The following is a 21,921-nucleotide window of genomic DNA, read 5'->3' as shown; positions in this document are numbered from 1 at the left end:
GTTGGCTGAGGGCTCCTGCTTAAGCAGGGAGTGGGGTGAGGCGTTTTAGGCCAGTGCCCCGGCAGGGTCTCCGGACCTGGGGAGAAGGCAGGGCACAGGATGGGATGGGTCGGTTTGTTGGGACAAATATTTAGCGACGAACAGGGGACGCTGCCCACGCTGGGCCCAGCGGCGCGCACTTTCCAAGAACCACCCGAATTGCTTCCCCGGAGCCTTGCGGCTGCTCACCAGACACTTGGCGCTGACCCCGCTGGCCCAGCGCGCCACTGTCACTCTGGCCTCAAGGCCTGGATAGAGAACGGGGAGGGCCAGGACCCCCGGCCTCGGCTGGCTGGGTGCCTCCACCCCCCTCTCGATACCCCCAGCTCCCTCCCCCACGTCCCTTCCCCCAGTCCGCCCCGCCCCAGCGCCTCCTGCCCCTGGAGCCCGGTTCCCCCAGCCCAGAAGCTCCCTGGCCAACATCCCTGGCTCAGCTCCTCATCTCCGCACAGCCTGAAGGCCGTCCCGTCGGGTCTTCCGGCCTCAGGACACTGTCCCCCATCCAGTACCATTCCAGACTTGGGCCCTGCGCCTGGTTCCTTTGGGAGGGGTTGGGGGAGAGGGAGGGATTCCTGGCTCCCTACAGCCCCCGCCTACTGTGCGTTTTCCCCCACGTCCCGGGGGGGGGGGGGGTCCCCGCTGCTGGCCCCTTCCAGCTCTTGGTGAGACCCCTGCAAGTTCCCTTCCCTCCTGGCACCATCCCCAGGCCGCCTAACCCGCCTCTTTCCCCTCAGCCACCGGTACTCACTTGCCACGTCCCCTCTCGCCGCGTCCCCGCCCCTCTCTCGGAGACCCTGTCGGGCCAGCGTCTGCGGGGACGTGTCCTGGGCCGGCCAGGATGAAGGCTCCACTCCCTGGTCTCATTCGGTGTCGAAGGGTTGGATTCCATTTGGGGAGAAAGCCGTTGGGTCACTCAGCCCCAGCCAGTTTGGGGACCCCAACTGACCACCGTTGCCTAACACGGAGCCCTTGGCGTCTGTCCCTTCCCTGGCGGTCGTGGCCCTCCTCGCCCCCTCAGCCCCCCCCACCCCGCCTAAGCAGCCCCGCCCGCCCAGCAGGCCCTGCCCAGGCCACAGCCACCCACCCGCAGGCCCTGGGTCCCCTCACCGACTGCCGGATGGCCAGCTGGTTCCCTTCAGGGGTGGCCGCCCCCGCCTCCCGCCCCCACCCCGGGGGCTGTAACCCGAGCCGGCGCGGCGCCTCTCCCAGCGGATCCTCTGGCTCTAGCAGGTCCCGCAGCCCACGCACCCCGAGCCCCGACAGCAAGTCCGCAGGCGTCATGGGCCGCGGGGCCTCCGTCCCCCGGGCGGCATCGGGGATCCACGCACAGGCCGGCTGGCTGGGGGCCGTGCTGGGCGCTCTGTGCCTGCTGCTGGCGCTCGTGCTGCTTGCCCGGCTAGGGGCCCCGGCGGCCCGGCCCGCCACGAGCGCAGCGCAGGTGAGTCGTCCCGACTCTGCGGTCCAGCGCGGGAGTTCGAGTGTCCCCGAGTCCGTGTGTTTGGCCGGGGTGGGCGTGGGGGACAGCATCTGGCCTCCAGCTCCGCCCACTCCGACCTGGCTTGCCGTTAGGATCCTTTTTCTTTCTGGCTGTAAAAGTAACGCTCGCTTGGGGTAGAAAACCAGAAAACGCAGAAAAGCAAAAAATGGGAGCGTCAACTCTCTCCCCGCCGTGCATCCCCCACTCTGTCAACTCTTAGCCCCTTTTCCTCGAGTTTCGGACTTGGGCGCAGCCCCTGCAGCGTCCCCACAGCACTTGCTTCCTCTGAAGGGAGACACCGCGCCGCACCCCGCGAGGGTCCTCCCCACCCTGGGCCCCAGTCCGCTGCCCCCCCACGCGCCCCGCAGACGCCGCTACACGCTGACCCCGGCCAGGCTGCGTTGGGACCACTTCAACCTCACCTACAGGTGCGACCCTGGCCCTGGGGGGAGTGCGGCAGCAGCCTGGCTGCCACCCCTGACCTTGGCCCCCACCCCAGGATCCTCTCGTTCCCGCGGAACCTGCTGAGCCCCAGCGAGACCCGGCGGGGCCTGGCCGCCGCCTTCCGCATGTGGAGTGACGTGTCCCCTTTCAGCTTCCGAGAGGTGGCCCCCGAGCAGCCCAGCGACCTGCGAATAGGTGGGCGCCGTGCCCCCGCCCCCGCCCGCCCCTAGGCGCCGTCTCAGCCCTGTGCTCCCTCAGGCTTCTACCCGGCCAACCACACCGACTGCCTGGAGTCGGCGCTACACCACTGCTTCGACGGCCCCACTGGCGAGCTGGCCCACGCCTTCTTCCCCCCGCACGGCGGCATCCACTTTGACGACAGCGAGTACTGGGTGCTGGGCCCCACGCGCTACAGCTGGAAGAAAGGTGACGGCAGGCCCGGCCGCGGGTGGGGGCCTGCGCACCGCAGGGGGCGCAGCGGCCGGCTTGGGGGGGGGGTCTAGCCGCAGGGAGGGGGAGGCTGTGAGAAGAACCCAGGCCTGGGTTCCAGGAGCCCTGAAGTCCCCCCACCCCCACGCCGCTGGAGCCGGGCTGGAGCTGCATTCCTGGGGGCCGAGCTCACCGCCTCGGCGGGCCTGGAACATTCTTATCTGCCCGCGGCTGCGCCCGGGAGGCCCTGCTGCGCACTGACGCAGATGTGCGGGCGCCGGAGCAAGGCGCGGGGCGGCGGGCGGCGGGCGGCGGGCGGCGGGCGGGACGGTCCGAGGCGCTGACCCGCCGGGCCTGCAGGCGTGTGGCTCACGGACCTGGTGCACGTGGCGGCCCACGAGGTCGGCCACGCGCTGGGACTGATGCACTCGCAGCACGGCCGGGCGCTCATGCACCTCAACGCCACGCTGCGCGGCTGGAAGGCGCTGTCGCAGGACGAGCTGTGGGGGCTGCACCGACTCTACGGTGAGCGCGGAGGACGGGACGGCGGGAGGCAGGGGTTGTGCGGGGCGCCGGGCGGGCCCTGAGGCCAGGCCGCCGTCCCGCAGGCTGCCTGGACCGGCTGTTCGTGTGCGCGTCCTGGGCGCGGAGGGGCTTTTGCGACGCCCGCCGGAGGCTCATGAAGAGGCTGTGCCCCAGCAGCTGCGACTTCTGCTACGGTGCGGCGCGGCGGGTCGCTAGCCCTGGTCGGGAGGGGCGGGACGGGGCGGGGCACTGATGTGGCCTCCCCGACCCGAACAGAGTTCCCCTTTCCCACGGTGGCCGCCACCGCGCCGCCCCCCAGGACCAAAACCAGGCTGGTGCCCGAGGGCAGGAACGTGACCTTCCGCTGCGGCCAGAAGATCCTGCACAAGAAAGGCAAAGTGTAGTGAGTGACCCGCCCGCGACGGCGAGGGTGGGCGGGGCGCTCGGGACCCTGCCCAGCTTGCCGCCCTCCGCCTCCCGCAGCTGGTACAAGGACCAGGAGCCCCTGGAGTTCTCCTACCCCGGCTACCTGGCGCTGGGCGAGGCGCACCTGAGCATCATCGCCAACGCCATCAACGAGGGCACGTACACGTGCGTGGTGCGCCGGCGGCAGCGCGTGCTCAGCACCTACTCCTGGAGAGTCCGCGTGCGGAGCTGAGCGCTCTCCCGCGGGGTCTGCTGATAAAGGGCTTTCTCTCTGACGTCTCCGCACCCTTTCTTGGGAGGGCAAAGGGCGCGGCCAGCCTTGGGCCCCGCGGGATGGGGCCACATCCCCCGTGCCCAGCTTGACGTGGGGAGCGCGGGGCCAGGGCAGCCCAACTTCCTTCCCCGCATTCTTGGAGTGAGGATGTAATCTGCAGGGACCAAGGGGCCAAGAAGGGCTCTTCCAGGCTGGGCCGGGTAAGGCAGGGTGATGAAGGAAGCCGGGGGCAGCCGACTGAGCGCTGGGGCGGCCTCCAGCCCTTGGGTTTGCTCAGGGGTGAGGCGGGAAGGCTGGCTGGGGCGGCTTAGGCTCTGGGCTGGGCGTGGTGACGTGAGCACCTCAGCATGAGGGCGGAGGGGCTGGGGGTGCCTACAGGACTGGCTTGACTGGCGGAGGCGCTGGCCGTGGCCCGCACCCCCTTCTGCCTGAGGGACGCCCGGCCAGCCTGCAGACCAGGAGCGGGAGGCCTGGCCCCCGTGAGGTCACAGGCAGCACTTCAGCCTGATCCCGTCCCCGCCCAGAGCTTGGGGGCCTGAGGCGCCCCTCCCCGCAGCACTAGCCCGGGACCCAGCTCAGGCCAGCCGCTGAAAGGACATACCAGAACTTTTCTCCAAAAATACTTTACTGTATCTTAAAAACGCGTAACAACCTTGTACAAAAGCCCACTGTGGCCGAGCTCACATGCCCAGCTCTGGAGGACCTGGGGACCACAGGGCTGTGGACACCCAGGTGAGGGCAGGGCGGTGCCACGCAGGAACCTGAACGTTGAAAAGCAGGAAAATCCCCGTTTCAAATCACCGGCGGTATCTGACCCGCACAGCCCGCGGTCACCGCAGCCGAAGCATGTGTGGAGGGGAAGTGCCGTCCAAACTGGCTACCTGCAGACACCTGCCCTCTCCTCCTGGAGCAAGTCTGACACATCTGAAAAAATACAGCCTTTCCTTCCACAAGGAAATATTTAATTCTACAAATTTACAAATCAAAATAAAAACAAAACATGGAAAACCAACAGGACCAACAGTTCCAGACTCGAGGTCACTATTCACAACAGCCCAGGCCGAGGCAGCTGCATCCAGTGGGGGCAGGGCTGGTTCAGCTCCTGCCCCTGGTCCCAGCTCAGCCTGGAGAGTCAGCTCCCCGCGGTTGGTCTGGTCCCCGCGGTTGGCCTGGCGTCCACTCTGAACCTTAGAACTTGAGGCTGAAGCCAGGGCCTGCAGCAGAAGCCCCCTGGTTTGTGGTGGTGAGGTGGAAGCCGGTCTCCTTCAGGTCATCGTCACCCTGGGAAGCAAGCAGAACTGTGGGGACCCAGCCCGGCCAGCCCCACCTCAGGCACCCCCTCCCACACTTTCCCTCCCTCACCAGCCCGCCCCTCACCAGCTGGCTGTAGCCCAGGCCTCCTTCTGGAGGCCGAGGGCTGGTGCCTCGCTTCACTCTCTGCTGCTCACTCTTGGCAGGCCACGTGGGGAACATGGATGGGTCGATGGGGAGCGGGGTCTCTCGGAAATACTCGTGCTTGAGGCCGTCCTCTGCGCTGACTCTCCGCCCAGGGAAGTAGGTCAGGAACCTGGGAAAACAAGGCAGTTGGAGCCCACCCACCGCAGTGAGGTGGGCGGGGCTGGGGAAGGCCAGCTGCATGCAGGGGCTCGCACTTATTCATGAGGTCGAAGCCCTGGTCTGAGAGCAGGGCCCCAAAGCGCTTGCGGAGGTTGTTATAGGGGTACTCGGTGAAGGTCATCTTCTTGACCGCTGGGAGCTCATTGTAGCCAGGCCAGATCTTCTCACTGGGGGTCCCCAGGTCCTACAAGAGGGATGTCTCAGAAGAGCCATGATGTGCAAGGACGCACCCACCGCAGGACGCCCAGACCCACCTTAAACACTTTGTTGATCTGATCGATTTCCGACTTCCCAGGGAACAGGGGCTTCTGAGTGAGCAGCTCCCCAAAGATGCAGCCCACAGACCACATGTCCACAGCCGTGGAGTACTCCTGGGGATAAGGGACACGCTCAGGGGCCAGCAGGGCCAAGAGTAGGGCAGGCCCTCTCAGCCTGGCACTCACCTTGGCACCAAGCAGCAGCTCCGGGGCGCGGTACCACAGGGTCACAACAACTGGGGTGTAGGCCTTCAGAGGGGACCCGTATTCCCTCGCCAGCCCGAAGTCTCCTACCTGCAAAGACAGGGACAGGGTAGTGGTACGCAGCCGGTGGCTGGCAGCGGGGCCCCGGGCACTGCAGACCCACCTTGAGAATGCCGGCGTGGCTGAGCAGCAGGTTGGACGTCTTGAGGTCGCGGTGCAGGATCCAGTTGTCGTGCAGATGCTTCACGCCCCGCAGCAGCTGGATCATCAGCGTCTTCACCTCCCCTGTGGGCGACAGGCGACAGCTGCGGTGGCTGCTGTGTGACGCTCGGCTGGCCTGACGGACTCGCCCCACAGCCGCTGGGAATGAGGAGTGCGCCCAGCCCCGTGCGGCCGGCTCGCCCGCACGTACACAGGTACATACGTACGCACACGCACGCGCCGTGCGGGCTCAGCGCTATAGGCCAGCGCTCCTTCTGCGCCTCCCCACGCCCCCGCCCCCCACCGCCTGCGGCCTGGGCTGCCCTACGTGAGCCGCCCCGGGGACATGAGCCAGAGAGCCGCACGCACGGTGCTGGCGGGCCCCGCCTACCTGGCAGGAAGGGCTGCTTCATGGTCTCCATGAGGCTCTTGAGGTCATGCTCCACGTAGTTCATGACGATGTAAATCTTGTCCATGTTGCTGCCCACGACTATCTCCTAGGGTGGCAGCGGGCCGTGACCCCGTGCCCGGCCGTGACCCCCGTGCCCACCCACGCTCCCAGGAAGCCTGGAGTCCCGGGCTCAGGCACTGGGTGATGGCAGATCTACTGGATGTGTAGCTGTAAAGAGCCTGACAGTCTTCAGGCCGGGTCACGCTCGCACTACACCCGAGTGTCGTGTCCCCCCCACGCCCCCGCGCGGCTCTCACCCTGACAGTCACAATGTTGGGGTGCTGCGCCTTGAGGATGGTGTTGATCTCCCTCAGCGACGTGATTGGAAAGCCCTCCTTCTCTTTCTCCATCTTCAGCCGCTTCAGGGCCACAATTTCATCTGAGGAGAACAGTTACAGACATTCTCCCAGGAACAGGGATGCTCTGTCACCACGATCAGTCGGGACTCACAAAGCACTCGGGTCTCACAGGAGACATGCTAGGTAGCTGAGCTCAGGTATGGGAGCACCAGGAAAAGCCTCACTGGGCTCCACAAGAAACACAAGGCACCCTTCCAGGTCAGTTGTGTCCCCAGCTTTCCCTGTTGTCACCACGGGCACACACAACAAACCTCAACGCCCCCACACAAAAACAGTCACTAGGAACTCAGGGCCTCAGAACCGGGTGTGAGCGTGGGGTGGGAGGCTGACTCACAGCCGTCAGTGCCATCACCCCAGGCCCATCCCCAGCTGCTCCGCTGTCCCCAAGCCCTCGCCCCGCTGCCTCCACACTACCCTGTTGGGCCATGTCACCTGTCGTCACAACCACATTGAGTCTCACAGTCATGCTGACTCTGGCCTCTGGAGATACCAAGGGGTCACCAGCTCTGGTGTGAGTCACTACCGGGGCCTGCCAGGTGAAGTGAAGCCACGCCTAACACCAGGGAGGGATGCCTCCCAGGATCGTAGGGTACTGTGCTCAGTGACCTTGAGACTGAAGGTGCCAGGGGCCAGGACAGCCCGGGCTTGGATCTCAGCCCCCTGCAAGCTGCCCAGAAGGCCAAGCTCCCTCCTAGAGGTCGTGTGGGGGCCGCACAGGGCTGTGCCTGAACAGACACAGCAGGGGACACTCGTCCCTCTTGGGATGCTCCTCAGGAAGGCCCTCCTGCCAAGAACAGGCCAGGGCCGGCCCTGCAGTCATGCTCTCTGGGCCGCCAGCCCCTGGCCGTCTCCCTTTCCCTTTGGGGCCCGCTGGGACCCTACCCACCTGTTTTCTTGTCCTTTGCTCTGTACACCACCCCGTAGGTGCCTTCTTCGATCCTGTTCAGGCACTGGAACTCCTCCACGCTCCGACAGCCCTGGGCGGGAGCACAGTGTGAAGTGTGGCCGCACCCCCCACGCAGCAGAGCGGCCGCAGTAAAACCCACCGAGAACCTCAGGAGGGCCCGAGCCACTCCTGTGTCTTCCGTGAGCTTGTGCCACATTATGAACTAAAAGCGTCGGGGATGGAAGCCGAGCCAGGCCTGCCCTGTGCCCTCCCCTGCCCCAAGGTATCACCAATGCAGCAGCGACCCCTCACACCACCCAGCCCCGCACCTCCCCTGCCAGGCCAGTGGACTGCACCCTTGGGAGCAGGAGTGGCAGTCAGGGTGGGGCCGTCCTTTCCGTGTGGCATGTAGCCAGGAGCTCTGAAGCCCCAACTGGAGGAGCCCCAGTTGGAGGAGCTACGGAAGCAGGGGGCGGCTGACCATGTTTGCCAGAGAAGCCCACTGCCCGGGGCACCCAGAACGGGGCCGGGAGTCCTCAGGGGAGCTCTGGGGAGGGCCACCCGCTCCTCCCATGGCCCTCTCTGTGGCGTCCCTCATACTGATGTGGGGACTGCTTAGCAACAGGGCGACGAAGGTCAGGTGCCCACTCAGCCCAGGCTGTGGCACAAGTGGCCACGAAGTCGGCCACTCGCAGGGCTGCCTGCCTCCCACACACACACGGCCTCAGGAGATGTCCTCCCGCCAGTGCCACTGGGCCAGGGCCTGGACCCCAGCCATAGACACATGGGAGGCCAGTAGCCAAGCCCTGCTGCAACGTTCACCACAAAGACCGTGACAGACAACCACACTGGGGACCCGGCTTCGGCTCCCAGCCACTGGCCCTGTTGCGGTCAGCACTGCAGAGCCAGCTGGGGTGGGAGCGCCTGACCTGCAGGGCGGGCAGGTACTTGGGCAGCTCCTGTTTGAGCTCGATGGGCGACAGGGTGGGGGAGTCGGGCACGAAGTCTCCTTCAGTCAGGGCGCTGCTTTGCGGGGTGCCCTCGCCCACTTCTTCCTCCCCTTCTTCACTTTCCCCGGAATCTCGGTCAAATCGTGACTCTGGAACTTCAAAGGTTAAACCGACTATGGAACCAGGAATGAGCAACTGCCACAAGCCCCTTCCTGCTCTGGGGGGTGGGGGACACTGAGTGTACGAGGAAGCCACACAGGAGCGAACCCAGGGTGCCACATGCGAGCTGCTGCCCTGGACAGAGGGCACCGGGGCCTGGCGGCTCTGCCCTGACCACTGTGAGCACTGACCAGACGCTGAGCTCCGAGGAGGCACGCCCAGACTTGCCCACCGGGCCCGAGGGCACTGCTTGCAGCCCACAGGCCATCCGGCCCCACGACAGCATCACCCTGCAGTTGGACCTGAGCAGCTGTTCACCTTCCTCCCGCGCTGAGGCCGGGCCGGGGCTGGTGGGTCCCAGCCTCCTGTGCAGACCACAGAGGCACTCGCGATGGCACTGAGTGAGCCCTGCCCCTCTGAGGAATCCAGGCCCCCAGGGCACAGTGCGGTGCTGTCAGCGAGTCAGCTCAGCCCTGGGACACCGCCAGGACAGGACCTGCCTGTGGCTTCAGGCGTGACACCTTGGAGGACGGTTCATGGTAAGAGACGGCCACAGGCATGCTGACAATGCTCACAAAGTATCCCTCCCTCGGGGACAGAGGAGCTCGGCGTCCACAGGGAGGCCTCTTACCCACGAGGACGTGGTTCTCACTCTCCTCTTCCTCACTCGCCTCTTCCTCACTCACTTCCTCTGCAGGGGAAACGGGTGTCACCCAGGCGGCCTGTCCCCAGGGACCCACGCGGAACGGGTCGCACCAGCAGACGGGAGAGCGTTTCCGAGGCCAGCGGGGCCAGGCCGCCCGCCCACTGCCCGCCACCCGGCGCTCACCCGCCGACGGTCCTGACGCGTCCTCCGAGTTGCTCCCGGTCTCCTCCTCCTCTTCCTCCTCGTCTTCCTCCTCGTCCTCCTCCTCTTCTTCCGACTCTTCGCTGCTGCTCCCCTCCCCCTCCTCCTCCTCTTCTTCGTCCTCCTCTTCCTCCTCCTCAGAAGCTGACCCTGACTCCGCTTGGGGAGGAAGCGCAGCAGTGAGCCCAGGTGGCCGGCGGCAGCGCCAGGGCCCAGCCAGGTGCATGCACTCAGCTCACCTGAGGACGACTCGGCGGAGCTGGTTTTCCTCTCGCTGTCACTGATGTCCTGGAGGTCAGACAGCAGGTCTCGCTCTTCCATTTTCTCTTCTTTCACTTATAGAGCAAAACAGGTAAATCCGGGGAGAGGGTTTAACGCCAGCAGGGTCAGACAGTACCTCCCACACACCGACTTCAGAGCCCTGGCTGGAAGGCGGTTCTTTACAAGACAAGTGACAGACCAGTAACTGATGAACTGACGTCAGACGTTTAAGGTCCCTCCAGACACGAGTACTTGAGCACGCCACTTCACTGTGACAGAAGCAAGACCCACCTGGCTTCCGGCCGTCTCCCAGCTCAAACCTCTCCCGAGGCGGCCGTGGCGGGCTGCGACCCCAGTGGCTCGCCTTCACTTTGTCGCCGTAGTCATCTCTCGTCGTTCGGTGATGAGCAGACACTGGCGCACGGGACACAACGGGACATGGTGCTGGTAGCCAGGCCCTCCCTTAGTTACCTCGCCCAGAACCCTGATGACGGTGATGCCACGTGTGCACAGTGCAGATGCGGCCACAGCACACACATGCTGACAGCACCCGCGCCAGAGGCCAGAGGCCCGGGCTGCCCTTCCAGACCCGCCTGCCGCTCAACTGGAAAGGCCCCACGGTGCCCTGGTGGCGCCCCTCCCCACTGCGCCCCTGCCCTCCGCGCACCTTCCCTCCGCGCCTCCCGCTCCTTCCGCCGCTCCTCTGCACGCCGCTCGCGCTCCTTCTGCTCCCGCTGCTCCTTCTGCTGCTCCCGCAGCTTGCGCTCCCGCTCCCGCTTCCTCTCTAGCTGCTCCAGGCGGTCCCTGCAACAAGCACATGCCCACATCCCCCAGGCACAGGCAGGGGTGGTTCTTTCACCCCCATGCTGTCAGCTCTAACTTATAAATGGCCTTTCAGGTTCTCCAGCCCATAGCAGGCTTTTAAAAAGCAGAACAGGGGCCGGCCAGTCGCTCAGGTTGTTGGAGCGCAGTGCTCCTAGTGCTGAGGTCGCTGGTTTGATTCCCACATGGGGCAGTGAGCTGCGCCCTCTACAGCTAAGACTGTGAACAATGGCTCTCCCTGAAGCTGGGCTGCCGTGTGCGGCCAGCAGCCGGTGAGAGCTGCTGTGAGCAGCCGAACAGCGACCAACTGCCTCAGCCGGCGGGGAACACAAAGCTCATAACACCAGCATGGGCCAGGGAGTTGTGTCCTACACAACTAGACTGAGAAACAACAGCTTGAATGGGGGAGGAGAGGCAGAAGAAGGAGAGGAAAAACAGAACAGACAAGTGAACCCATCCTGAGAGCACTGTTTCTCTAGGGCACGACAGCACGAAGTGCAGGTACAGGGACACAGCCGCCATCAGAAACAGCGAACGTGCTGGGTCTGGAACGTTCCTGCTCATTCCTTCTACCAGGACTCCCCCAGGAACATCCCAGTGTGCAGCCCAGCACAGGTAACTCCACCTGCACACACACGGTATAGGTTTCCATGGCTGCAAAGGGTGGGCGAGAGTTCACAGGGGTGGGAGCCCACCCAGAGCCAGTCCCGTGCCCATCCTCCTGCTCACTGGACCCATGCAGGTGGGCCCCAGGCCACTGTTGGGGAGAGAGTGGGCACGTAAACCCATCGGGGCAGTGGGAAAAGCCACTCCAAGACGGCCATCTGTCATTCGGGGTACGGGAAACACTAGTGACTGAAATAGGAAGCCAAATAGTGAGGACTGACCACAGGTAATTTCGCGTCCCTACTGTCAAGTCCAAACACAACCTAAAAAGCTAACATGTTTTTAAAAGCATCATTATACACACAGACCAGCACAAGCAAAAAGTGGTGAGGACAAAACAAGGCCTGTGATGTCACCAGGACTGTCCCAACGCTGGCCTGCAGCTCATCAGCTGGTGCCGGGGTTCTAGGCACTATTCGTAAATGCCCAGGAGTCCAAACTATTTCAACATAAAGCTGAAGCATAATGCGCACATAATCTAACCACTGATTCTTCTCACAAATCTATGGAATCGCGCTACCGTCACCATAGCCCATCACGGCCTCGCACCCCACCCCGCCATGGTCAGGCCCCACCCCCATGTCTACTGTTGGGTCTTCTGGACATTTCTGTTGCTTTGGGTTGAGTTTGCTTTTCTTTTCTCGTTTCTTCAGGTAGAAGCTTAGGTTATTGAATTGGCAACTTCCTGACATTAGTGCTTAAAGCCTGATTTTCCTCCAAGGACAGCTTTGGCTGCATCCGTAAGTTTCGACACATTGTTTTTATTTCATTTTGTTCAACATATTTTGTTTTCCCTTATAATTTCTTCTTTGGGCTATGGGTGATTCCAAAAGGGGTTGCTGGATTTCCAAACCTTTGAGGACTTGCCCAGGTTTCTTTCTGTTGCTGATTTAGAACTGAATTCTTTTGTGGTAAGAGGGCCTATTTTGTACAACTTCAATTTTTTTAAGTTCGAGACTTGTAAAGTGGCCTAGCATAGGTCTATGTCGAGAATGTCCCAGGAGCTCCTGAAAAGGATGTGTATTCTGCAGCTGTGGGTGAAATGTTGTACGCACGTTAGATTGAGTTGGTTAATAGTATTTTGCAAATCTTCCATATCCTTGTTGATTTTCTCTAATTGTTCTAGTGACAACTAAAGACATTTCCTACTTTAACTGATGAACTTTCTCCTTTCTACTGTCAGTTTTTTGCCTCATGTCATCTCAAGACTCTTGTAATAACACACGTATACATTTACCATTGTCCTGCCTTCCTGATGCACGCACCTTTTCATTGTTAGGAAGCCCTCCATTTTCAGCATTTGTTTTAGCCTCCATTTTGTCTGACATTAGGACAGCACTCAAGTCTCTTGTGGTCACTGTTTGCATAGTGTATCTTTTCCCAACATCTTACTTTCAATCTATTTTTGTCTTTGACTTTAAGATGGTCCTTGTACAGACAGCATCTAGTTGATTCTTGCTTCTCTGACAATCTCGCCCCTGCTTGGCAATCATTAGTCAATGTAATTATGGATGTGGCTAAACTTATTTAATACTTATGTTTTTTCATTCTTTGTTTCCTCTACATCTCCTGTCCTTTTTTGTCTTCCAGTTTTGGGTTTAAATAAGTATCTGTAGTATACGACTTTAATTCTTGTTTTTAATCTTAAGTGTTTGTTTAAGAAGTGGTCGCAGTATGCATCTCATCCGACTGACACTAAAATTAATTTCCATGAAACAGAGAACCTGTTCCAACACAGCTCCCTGCCCCTTCTCCTCTGTGCAGCCTACATGTGTTATGTAATACACAACAACAGTGCCTTCATAAATATTGCTTTATACAATCCTGTTTCTTTCGCAGAAGACGTGAGAAGAAACACCCATATAGATTCTTTTATGCTAACCCACTTTTACCATTTCCAGGGTTTGTCTTTTCTTCCCATGGATTCGATACTACCTGGTGTCATTTCCATTCAGAGTAAAGGTCTTTAGTATTTCTTGTAAGGGAGGTCTTGCTAACAGTGGATTCCACCAGCCTATGTTCACCTGTGAGTCTTTATTTCCCTCTCCCTTGTGAAATGCTTTTGCTGGACATCCACTTCCTGGTGGACATGTCTTCTCTCAGCAACATGACTATGCCATTCCACTGCCTTCCGGCCTCCACTGATGAGCAGTCAGCCACCAGCAGCACCGAAGCTCCCCCTCTATGGAGACTGTTTGTCTCTTGCTGCCTTTCAAGATTTTTTTCTGTGGCTTGCACCAGTTTGACTCTGATGTGACTGTATTTACCATGCTTGGGGTTCAAAGACCTTTTTGGGAATGCACATAAACCTTTTTCATCAAATTTGGAAAGTTTTCAGTCATTATTTTCAAAAACACTGCTGTGCCCCTTCCCTCTTCTCTCCTGAGACAGCCATTACATGGATGTTGTCCCACTAAACTTTGAGGCTCTGTTCATTTTTCTTCCATCTTTTTTCTCTCTGTTCTTTAGAATGCATAATTTCTACTGCTCCATGTTCAAGTTCCCTGCTTCCAACTCTTTTCTCAACCTAAGTCTTTGCTAAATCTGGAACACTGTTTCTACTGATGCTTTTCTTCTGTAACAGGGGTCATACTTTATTTCTTTGTATGTCTCAAAGCTTTTTGATGAAAATTGGACATTTTAGATAACATGTTGCAGCAACTCTGGATTCTAATTTTTCCGCACTTGTTGCTGGTGGTGTAATAACCGCCTTGGCTAAATCTGTGAACTCTGTCTCCCCTGTAGTATGTGGCCACTGCTGTTTTTTTCCATGTTTCTTTTTATTTTCAAGTTTGGCTTCCTTGCGGTCCCCACTGTGTCTGCACAACTGTGCAATCAGATCACACTGGACAGTCAGCACAGGACTTGGTAACCATGGCTATTTCACGTGCTAGCTGCAAACCTGGACACTGAGAGCTCTGCTCGCCCCGCAGTGGTCTTAGACCTTTACCTCTGGCCTCAGCTTCTCCCACACCCTCTGTGTCATGAGAGCCAAGGCTCTTCTCACACACCTTCTTTATTTTTTTATCTTTTACTTATTTATTTGTATATAGATAGGTTCAAAAGGTTATTCCTATCTGGTAATGCCACATTGTTTGAGAATATTTAACGTTCTTAGATCCATCTCACTAGATCCTCAACCTCTTGAGACTTTTCTTGCTGACGTCATGTGGATTAAGGGCAGTGTACAGTTGCTCCAGGGATAATGCCAGGAGCCTTAAAGCCAGAGTAAGTTGGGTTTGACCTTCGAGCCCAATAATTGGCTAACAGAGCAAGGTCTGGAAACATCGAGGGGAGATCCCAGCATGGCTGGATGTCGTAGCGCTCCTCCAAATTCTAAACATTATCTCAGTGCCTTTTTTCCCCCCTAAAGTTTATTGGCGTGAAAATTGTCAGTAAAGTTACATAGGTTTCAGGTGACAATTCTGTAATATGTCATCTATACATCACATTGTGTGTCCACCACCCAGAGTCAGTTCTAGTTCTATCACCATTTGACTGAGTGCCCTTTTTTTAAGCTTGGACTTCTCAAATAAAATCATCTCACTGACCGACAGGTGGTAATGCAATGGAGCCATCTATACACTGTTCAAGAAACATTTGGATCATGAGGTAGGTCATCATGTGGGCTCTTCTAGCTACAAGTCTGATTTGCTACAGCATCTCTTTGCTGGGAGATTCAAATTCTCCATTGATAATAGCAAATATGAGTCATTCAACCCAATGTTGAGAATTAACCCAGTCATTAGCTGGGCCAGCATTACAGTTAAAAAGCAAATTAGTCTGGTCTCCATGAGTAGGTTGCTGGAGAATAACCACTGGTGTTTTAAAGCACTTCCGGACTTGTAAGCTGTTTACTCTCACCTTATCACTCAATCCAATAACAGCACCAATGAGAAGGTCACAACAATGTCAAATAATTGAAGACAATTCCAAGGATGTGAACTGAGGAATCTTTCCCTTAAGATTTGTTCTGTAGAGGGTCCTTGTTCTTTCCACTGACGGGAGTGATCAGATGGGATTCCCAAGGGACCCCAACAGAGAGAAACTTCTCATGCAAACCATCAAACAAGAAACAGAAAAACATGAAGCTGGCAGTCACTGGATGAAATAGGGACTGATGTACCAGATTAAACACTGATTTGGTTGCGTAGTCATCAATTCCAGGGCTAGGTTCATCTACATGAGTAGGATGTTGTCTAAATTTCCCTGATAGACCTGTAAATTGATCCCTTTAGGCACAACTGAGCAAGACCATCTGATCCTTCCATAGTATCATCCATCATGCTGGGTTTAATATTTACCAATTAGCATACATGTTCCTCATATACCTTCTTTAAAAGCCTCTTCCATTCACCCTGGCTGCCAGGGATGTAAGTGCCATCTAGCCTTCTGTTTCTCCCTTCCTTATAGCAGGCTAGCTCCCATGCTTTCTCTGGAAATGACTTCAATACACAGAGATGGATCTAGTATTCATACCTGTCCATTTACCCTTTACCTGGGCCATGGAGGACATATCTGAGATTAACTAGATGCTCTTTCCTGGGAATCTCAGCCCACAGAGAGGCACCTGGGGACAAACAACCAAGAGTCTGGTATCCCAGCTCCCAGACTATTTCAAGGCCTTGGGATTTCCTTTGTTACTTATCTTCTTTCCTTCCTCCCCTTTTCTTTTTTGGAAAGAACCAGTCTATTTCTGTTGTAACCCAGAGAACCCTGAACAATTTATTTCCTTAGTCTTCCTGGCCTAGACCACCTAGAACAGAGCTTGCTATCAAGCAGGCACTCAATAAATACTTGCTGAGAGAAGCGACAGTGAATCCTGCTACCCCACAGACTTCTCAAGCACTGGTTCTGTGTCAGATTTACACTCATGGACCAGGCTGACCATCTCCAAAAGGGGTCCACTCGACGATGACTTGAGAATAGTGCACTACTGAAAATGAGCAAAGTGCTCACCTGCCCACAGTGCACTTCCCAACCATCCTGTTGCGTCAAGTTCAGAGGGACTTACAGTTCCTCCTCCTCTCTACTTGACATCAGCTAACCGGTCTAGGAAGATCAAGTCCTTCTACTCTATCTTCCTTCCCCTCTCCACTGTCACACATCTGGCCCAAACCTCCATTCCTCGTGTGTGAATTCCTATTTCAGACCTGCAGCTCCCTGGAGCCATGTGTTTTCTTTCAGGCCCATTTCACACTTACACAGGGACCCTGCTCAGTCTGGTTGCTGAGCAGCCCCCCACCAGCTTTCTCCAGGACAAAGGTGACACAGATGTCCATTCCCATCACTATCTTCTTTCAGCCAGCTCACACCCGTGAGAAGTAAAAACTCACTTCCTTCAGGACGATTCTCCTCGTCGACAGCACCCAGCATTTACTGTACGTGACTATGTTCATGCACCAGACGCGTGTCCTACTGCCGAGTTACTGGTCAAAATGATTATCTCTTTGACGGTTCTGATGGGATGCTGACCATCTGAAGCACTTAAAGCCCCTTAACCAACCAAGCCCTCTCACCTCTCTCTCCTGGAATGTTCTCTTGCCATCTCCCTCCTCTTTTGTCTTTCCCATTCCCGGCGAGCTTTATCCTGTTCTTCTCGATGTCGTTTCCGGCGTTCGTGTTCTCTTTCTTTCTCCTTCACTCTAGCATGTTTGCCTAATGAGAAACAAAAAGTGTCATGCAAAGAAGCTTAACTTCTAAACACTGAATCTGAAAATAGCCAATGACGAAGAAATAATGATTTGGAAAAACAATCATGATTTTATGTTTTAAAAAAAGATGAAGACATAGAACTATGCAGTAAGCTTTCAATTAAGTGAAAAAAATAACAATGGGGTTACCATTAAATAGAATTGTGATTTTCATCTCATCTTTAAAATTTTAAGTATTGAATAAACTGATTTGACTATGTTACTTTCATAACTTAAAAATGTCACCATTCATAAAGAACATAGAACAAAGCTTAAATCCTTTTAGTGGGTTTCTACATCATGTCATAAGACCATGTCAATCAACCACATTTATAATAATGAGATTGAAATGAGGCCCCAAATCCTTAAAGAGCTCGATATTGGTATGAGAGCAAACCCATTACTTGGACTTTATCAAGTACCCAATTTTCAGTTAAAGCAATTTAGCACTGAAAGGTGTGTCTTCCCCCTACATCTATGAATTAAGACAATCTTATGTGTAAATGAACTACCCTAGGACAATGTAATGATGGGGAAAAAACAGCACAAGGAAAATAAAACAGCTATTCACAATGACCTACAATAAACTTATGCTTTTACCTAAAAGTGACTTTCTCATTTCAACTGCGCTCTGGAGAAGGCAGCACATTATGAACTAGGCAACAGACCACACTTGACTATGATACAAAAGAAAATAAATGCTTCTGTACCCCCTTCTGCTGAGTGACTACGATGCCTACGTTTCTCTTTTCTCTTTTCATCTTTCCTGTGATGAGCTTTTTCTTTCCGAGACATTTGCTGGGGTGGTTTGATAGCCAAAGAATCATCTTCCTCTCCTCTGAAATAAGAAACAACACGTCACATCACACTCCAGGATGTGGCATAAGGAGCTTCTCCAACACAGAAAGGCGCAGGGTTCAGAAGATGAATCAAGTTGAATCTGAACCACCACTTAAAAATTATGTTAAAAAAATTATGTTAATTATAAAATGTACGCCAAGACTGAAAAGTTATATAGACTCTTATGAAAAGTACAAGTGAGAAATCAATGTGGCATATACAGAACGAGACGTAAGTGACGGACATATCCATATCTTGACGGTGGTTAGTTTCACAGGTATGCGAAAATGTATCAAATTGCAGTTTACATAACTGTTTATTTTGTCATTTATCTCAATAAAGCTGCAAAAAAAAGAAAAAGAAAAAAAAAGCCCCACAATTTTATTCAAACAAAATGACCTAAAAGGTCATTTAACAATATCCTCTACTAACTATATGACCAAAATCTTGGGAAAATTCACACCCTATGCCTTTCTACTTTAATTTCTGCTTATGTTGCCTTTAATTATTTTTTTTATTTTTGTATTTTTTTAAAGATTTTATTGGGGAAGGGAAACAGGACTTTATTGGGGAACAGTGTGTACTTCCAGGACTTTTTCCCAAGTCAAGTTGTTGCCCTTTCAATCTTAGTTGTGGAGGGTGCCGTTCAGCTTCAAGTCCAGTTGCCGTTGCTAGTTGCAGGGGGCGCTGCCCACCATCCCTTGCAGGACTCGAGGAATCGAACTGGCAACCTTGTGGTTGAGAGCCCGCACTCCAACCAACTGAGACATCCGGGAGGCAGCTCAGCTCAAGGTGCCCTGTTCAATCATAGTTGCAGGAGGCGGAGCCCACCATCCTTTGTGGGACTTTGAACTGGCAACCTGTGGTTGAGAGCCCACTGGCCCATGTGGGAATCGAACCGGCAGCCTTTGGAGTTAGGAGCATGGAGCGCCAACCGCCTGAGCCACCGGGCCGGCCCACCTTTAATTATTTGATGGTGGATGAGAGAAGGAAACAAGAGAGACCATGGCGCAGGAAGAAACGTTAGAATGTACAGACCTGGGCAGGACCATTTCTGTTCAAAGGCTCTGCTCAAGAATCTTTCAGCATTCTATCTTGGTTCAGTTGTATACAATTTTAGACAAAAACTTCACTAATCATCACAAACGTACAGCTCAACTATTTAAATGTACTATGTAAATGGTGCTGACTTGACTGAAGAATAATCACAAAGAAAGGAATACACACACTCATTTAGCCTTTCCATAAGAAGGGGGGCAAGGTGACAACTAACACTACATAAGAGCCCATTTCAATTGTGGGTAAACTTAACTAGTCATGAGGACAATTTTTTCCAAAGTCCCACTGAGAACGGCCAGCCGGACCACCGACTGCTATGTAGTGTGACCTAGCGCGTGTCCTCGGTTAGGCACACCTGCAGCCTGGGCGCCCTCACCTGTCTTCCGTGGAGTCCTCCCTTCTGTACGGTGAGTTCCTGATCGTTATCTCCATGCGGTGGTCCCTCAGCTCCCCCTCCTCAAGGGAGTCGCGCTTGGAATCCCGCTCATCAGACTGAGAAGCAAGGAGAAAGTCATTTTCCTCACAGAGAAGCATATTTTTAATGATAATCAAACCTTGCCAACATCCATAAACTTCCATATATATATTGAATGCACGAATGTTATAAAACATAAAAACCTTTCATTGAAATCCCATGACATTAAAATTACAACTCTAACTCAGAACCTGAGATGAGAAATTTAAAACCAGCATATATGACAAGGGACATTACATTAGACTCTATGCCAACTATGTTAGTTGTTTTTATGAGCCAAAATTGAGCCTTAAAGCATATTCTAATCACCAAATACTCGCGTGATACTCATAAATACTTAAGGGCTTGCTACTAATCTTATCAGAAGAGGTACCTTTACCAATAGCTCTTACCAAGTTTTAGAAAATTTTTATGAGTATGTTATTATGCAAACCAAGACAGATAAAACATTAACTTCCAGATAACTTCCTACTAAAAACACTTGGAAATGGCATCATGAACAAACTAACAACGAAATGAGAAAAATTAGTCCAATTGCACTAATGACTTTAGGCTCAAAATACTTTATTCTCCATGTAGATACTGTCATCTGCATACAGCTTTAGTATATGTTATCAATCTTTCTGCAATGGAAACTGAGTATCTGAATGTTTTTGTTAATTTTTAGAATAGATTTTGGGCTCACCTGCGACATTTGGAAGTACAAAAGAACTTCACCGAAGAAGCGTTGTTCTAATGGAAAAATGAGGGCAACAAATTAAATCTCCTTTAAGAAAACCCCTGACTTAAAAAACATGGCTTACATTTTTTAGGCGTTTTATCTCTGCTTTCTCTTCTTGTTCCTTCCGTCGTTTCTTTTCCTGAAGAATTTCATCTAAAGTTTTCACTTTCCAAGAGTCCTTTTCATCACCCATTTGAGTTCAAACACTGCGAAGCGAAGAGTGGAAGCTACGTTAGGGCACAGCAAGCTACGGTCTGATGCTACGCTGTTTCTGAGCACTTCTGAGCACTTTACTAAGAGTCACGGGCTCTGAAAAATGCCCGCCGGGATTCAGGTCTCTTTTCTGTCTCTCCTGTATCCGGCCTCAGGCAAGTCACTTCACCGCAGTTCACCACTGTGTAAACGGAAAGCGCACGGCCTGCACAGCGGCGCCGTTCCGGGCTGACACGAGCTCTTCCGCGGCACAGCGCCTGGCACTCACCAAGCACTGGTCCTGCCGTCGTCGTTTACCAGAAAGACCACACGGCCGCGTGCGCCGCTGGCCCGCTGACGGCTGCAGCCGCCACCAGAAGACAGCGCGGGTCCTGGGGTGGGGACGCTCCGCCCGGCCGCGCTCGCAGGCCAGGCCGCCCGCCGGGCTCCTACCGCCCGGGGTTCAGTGGCGCTAACCCGGGGCTTGGCTCGGGGAGCGTCGGAGCCCGCCGCTTCCTGAACCCCAAGTTCCACGCGGGGCGAGACGGGACGAGGGAGCGGGGAGTGTCGCCCGCCCGGCCCAAGACCTTGGGTGAGCCGACCGCTACTCACCCCTACGCCGCCGCCGCCAGTCCCGGAGCCTGAGGAAAGACAGCGGCCGGCGCGCGCCACTGGTGTCGTCACTTCCTGCGTCGGCGCGGGCCGATGACGCGCCAGGGCGGGCCCTCGACGCCAATTCCGGCCCCGAGACCAAATGGTGCCCGGGCGTTCCTTGCGTCACTTCCGGCCTCGGCGCTGACTGACGACGACTTCCGGGGCGGAGCCAGTCCCCGGGGGGGAAGCCCCACCCCGCCCCGCCCCGCTCTCCCCCTCCCCCCGCGTTTGGCCTGCGGAGCCCCGACCTCTGCGCCGCCCCTGCCGGGTCGCCGGCGCCGCACCCCCGCCGGGCCCTTCCCTGCAGCGGACTGGCGCCCTGTGTGTGCCCCACAGCGACCTCAAGGCCGCGAGCGCGGCGCTGAGCTCGGTCCTCCAACGACGCTGCGGCTACGTGCATTTTCACACAAGGAAGTTGCCTCCTACAGCCGCGTATTTGGCTCTACCTACAAACAAACAACAAAACCCCGGGCTGTCGAGCTGTTGCCACGTGGTTCTAAGGCTTGTGCCCCGACGGCGGTTCTCCAAACGTGACCGCTTACTCAGTCACCCGCGGGGCTTTGAACGACCCCAACTCCGCCACGTCTCACACCTGCTGAGGCCGATGGAACGAGAATTCAACAACCTGAGTCCGAGGGGAGAAGGGAAGATCAAGTTCCACCCACATTTATTGGGCCTGAAGTGGAAACTGTAGAGTGACAAAAACATTAGGGCACCACAATGTCGAGTGCAATTGGGATTGTTTTCCGTCTCAGAATAAAATGTTTGCTTTCTGTACCCAACCTTTCATTCTGCTTCCTGAGTTCTCCGTGGCAGGAAAACCTTTCGCCCCCATTCCTTCCATGCTGAACACTGGTCAAGGCAAAAGCCACCCTTGATCACTTCAGCAGCACAAACACGATGAGGAAAACAACAAGGGGCTGGGCATCGATTTTACTTTGGCGGAACAAGAGTGACCGACAGTGGCCATCACAGTAGCTTAATTTAGACAAA

At 55.5% G+C, this 21,921-nt stretch overlaps 2 protein-coding genes and 1 pseudogene across 9 annotated transcripts; 1 reads left to right on the top strand and 2 right to left on the bottom strand.

The window, feature by feature from the left end:
* Nucleotides 1-392: 392 nt before the first annotated feature.
* MMP23B (matrix metallopeptidase 23B) lies at nucleotides 393-4,626 on the top strand. Of its 3 annotated transcripts, none has more exons than XM_074334292.1 (8): nucleotides 401-1,477; nucleotides 1,808-1,944; nucleotides 2,016-2,155; nucleotides 2,219-2,386; nucleotides 2,872-2,914; nucleotides 2,998-3,108; nucleotides 3,191-3,317; nucleotides 3,398-4,626. In XM_074334292.1, exons 1-8 carry the CDS (start codon nucleotides 878-880, stop codon nucleotides 3,701-3,703), a joined length of 1,632 nt encoding a protein of 543 aa, XP_074190393.1. In that variant the 5' UTR covers nucleotides 401-877; the 3' UTR covers nucleotides 3,704-4,626. The 3 variants fall into 3 exon arrangements, with proteins under 3 accessions (XP_074190395.1, XP_074190393.1, XP_074190394.1); XM_074334293.1 differs by having other exon boundaries at nucleotides 410-1,477; nucleotides 2,750-2,914; nucleotides 3,398-3,615; XM_074334294.1 differs by having other exon boundaries at nucleotides 393-1,477; nucleotides 3,191-3,615.
* Nucleotides 4,222-21,034, bottom strand: LOC109434822 (cyclin-dependent kinase 11B). 6 transcript variants are annotated; one of them, XM_074334291.1, is made up of 21 exons: nucleotides 20,887-20,951; nucleotides 20,165-20,288; nucleotides 20,047-20,093; nucleotides 19,263-19,378; nucleotides 17,698-17,825; nucleotides 16,814-16,952; nucleotides 10,474-10,610; nucleotides 10,098-10,220; nucleotides 9,785-9,880; nucleotides 9,528-9,704; nucleotides 9,330-9,389; nucleotides 8,519-8,694; nucleotides 7,590-7,680; nucleotides 6,602-6,723; nucleotides 6,285-6,390; nucleotides 5,856-5,977; nucleotides 5,675-5,782; nucleotides 5,486-5,602; nucleotides 5,267-5,415; nucleotides 4,992-5,181; nucleotides 4,222-4,895 (listed from the first exon to the last, which is right to left on the bottom strand). In XM_074334291.1, exons 3-21 carry the CDS (start codon nucleotides 20,053-20,055, stop codon nucleotides 4,803-4,805), a joined length of 2,259 nt encoding a protein of 752 aa, XP_074190392.1. In that variant the 5' UTR covers nucleotides 20,056-20,093; nucleotides 20,165-20,288; nucleotides 20,887-20,951; the 3' UTR covers nucleotides 4,222-4,802. The 6 variants fall into 6 exon arrangements, with proteins under 6 accessions (XP_074190392.1, XP_019567684.1, XP_074190391.1 ...); XM_019712125.2 differs by lacking the exon at nucleotides 20,047-20,093 and having other exon boundaries at nucleotides 20,887-21,034; XM_074334290.1 differs by lacking the exon at nucleotides 20,047-20,093 and having other exon boundaries at nucleotides 17,728-17,825; nucleotides 20,887-21,034.
* Nucleotides 10,617-16,279, bottom strand: LOC109434777 (endogenous Bornavirus-like nucleoprotein 1; annotated as a pseudogene).
* Nucleotides 21,035-21,921: the final 887 nt, after the last annotated feature.

The sequence above is a fragment of the Rhinolophus sinicus genome, linkage group LG06, assembly GCF_036562045.2.
Source record: "Rhinolophus sinicus isolate RSC01 linkage group LG06, ASM3656204v1, whole genome shotgun sequence".
Taxonomy (NCBI): Eukaryota; Metazoa; Chordata; class Mammalia; order Chiroptera; family Rhinolophidae; genus Rhinolophus; species Rhinolophus sinicus.
This window is presented reverse-complemented; position numbering and strand designations above follow the sequence as displayed.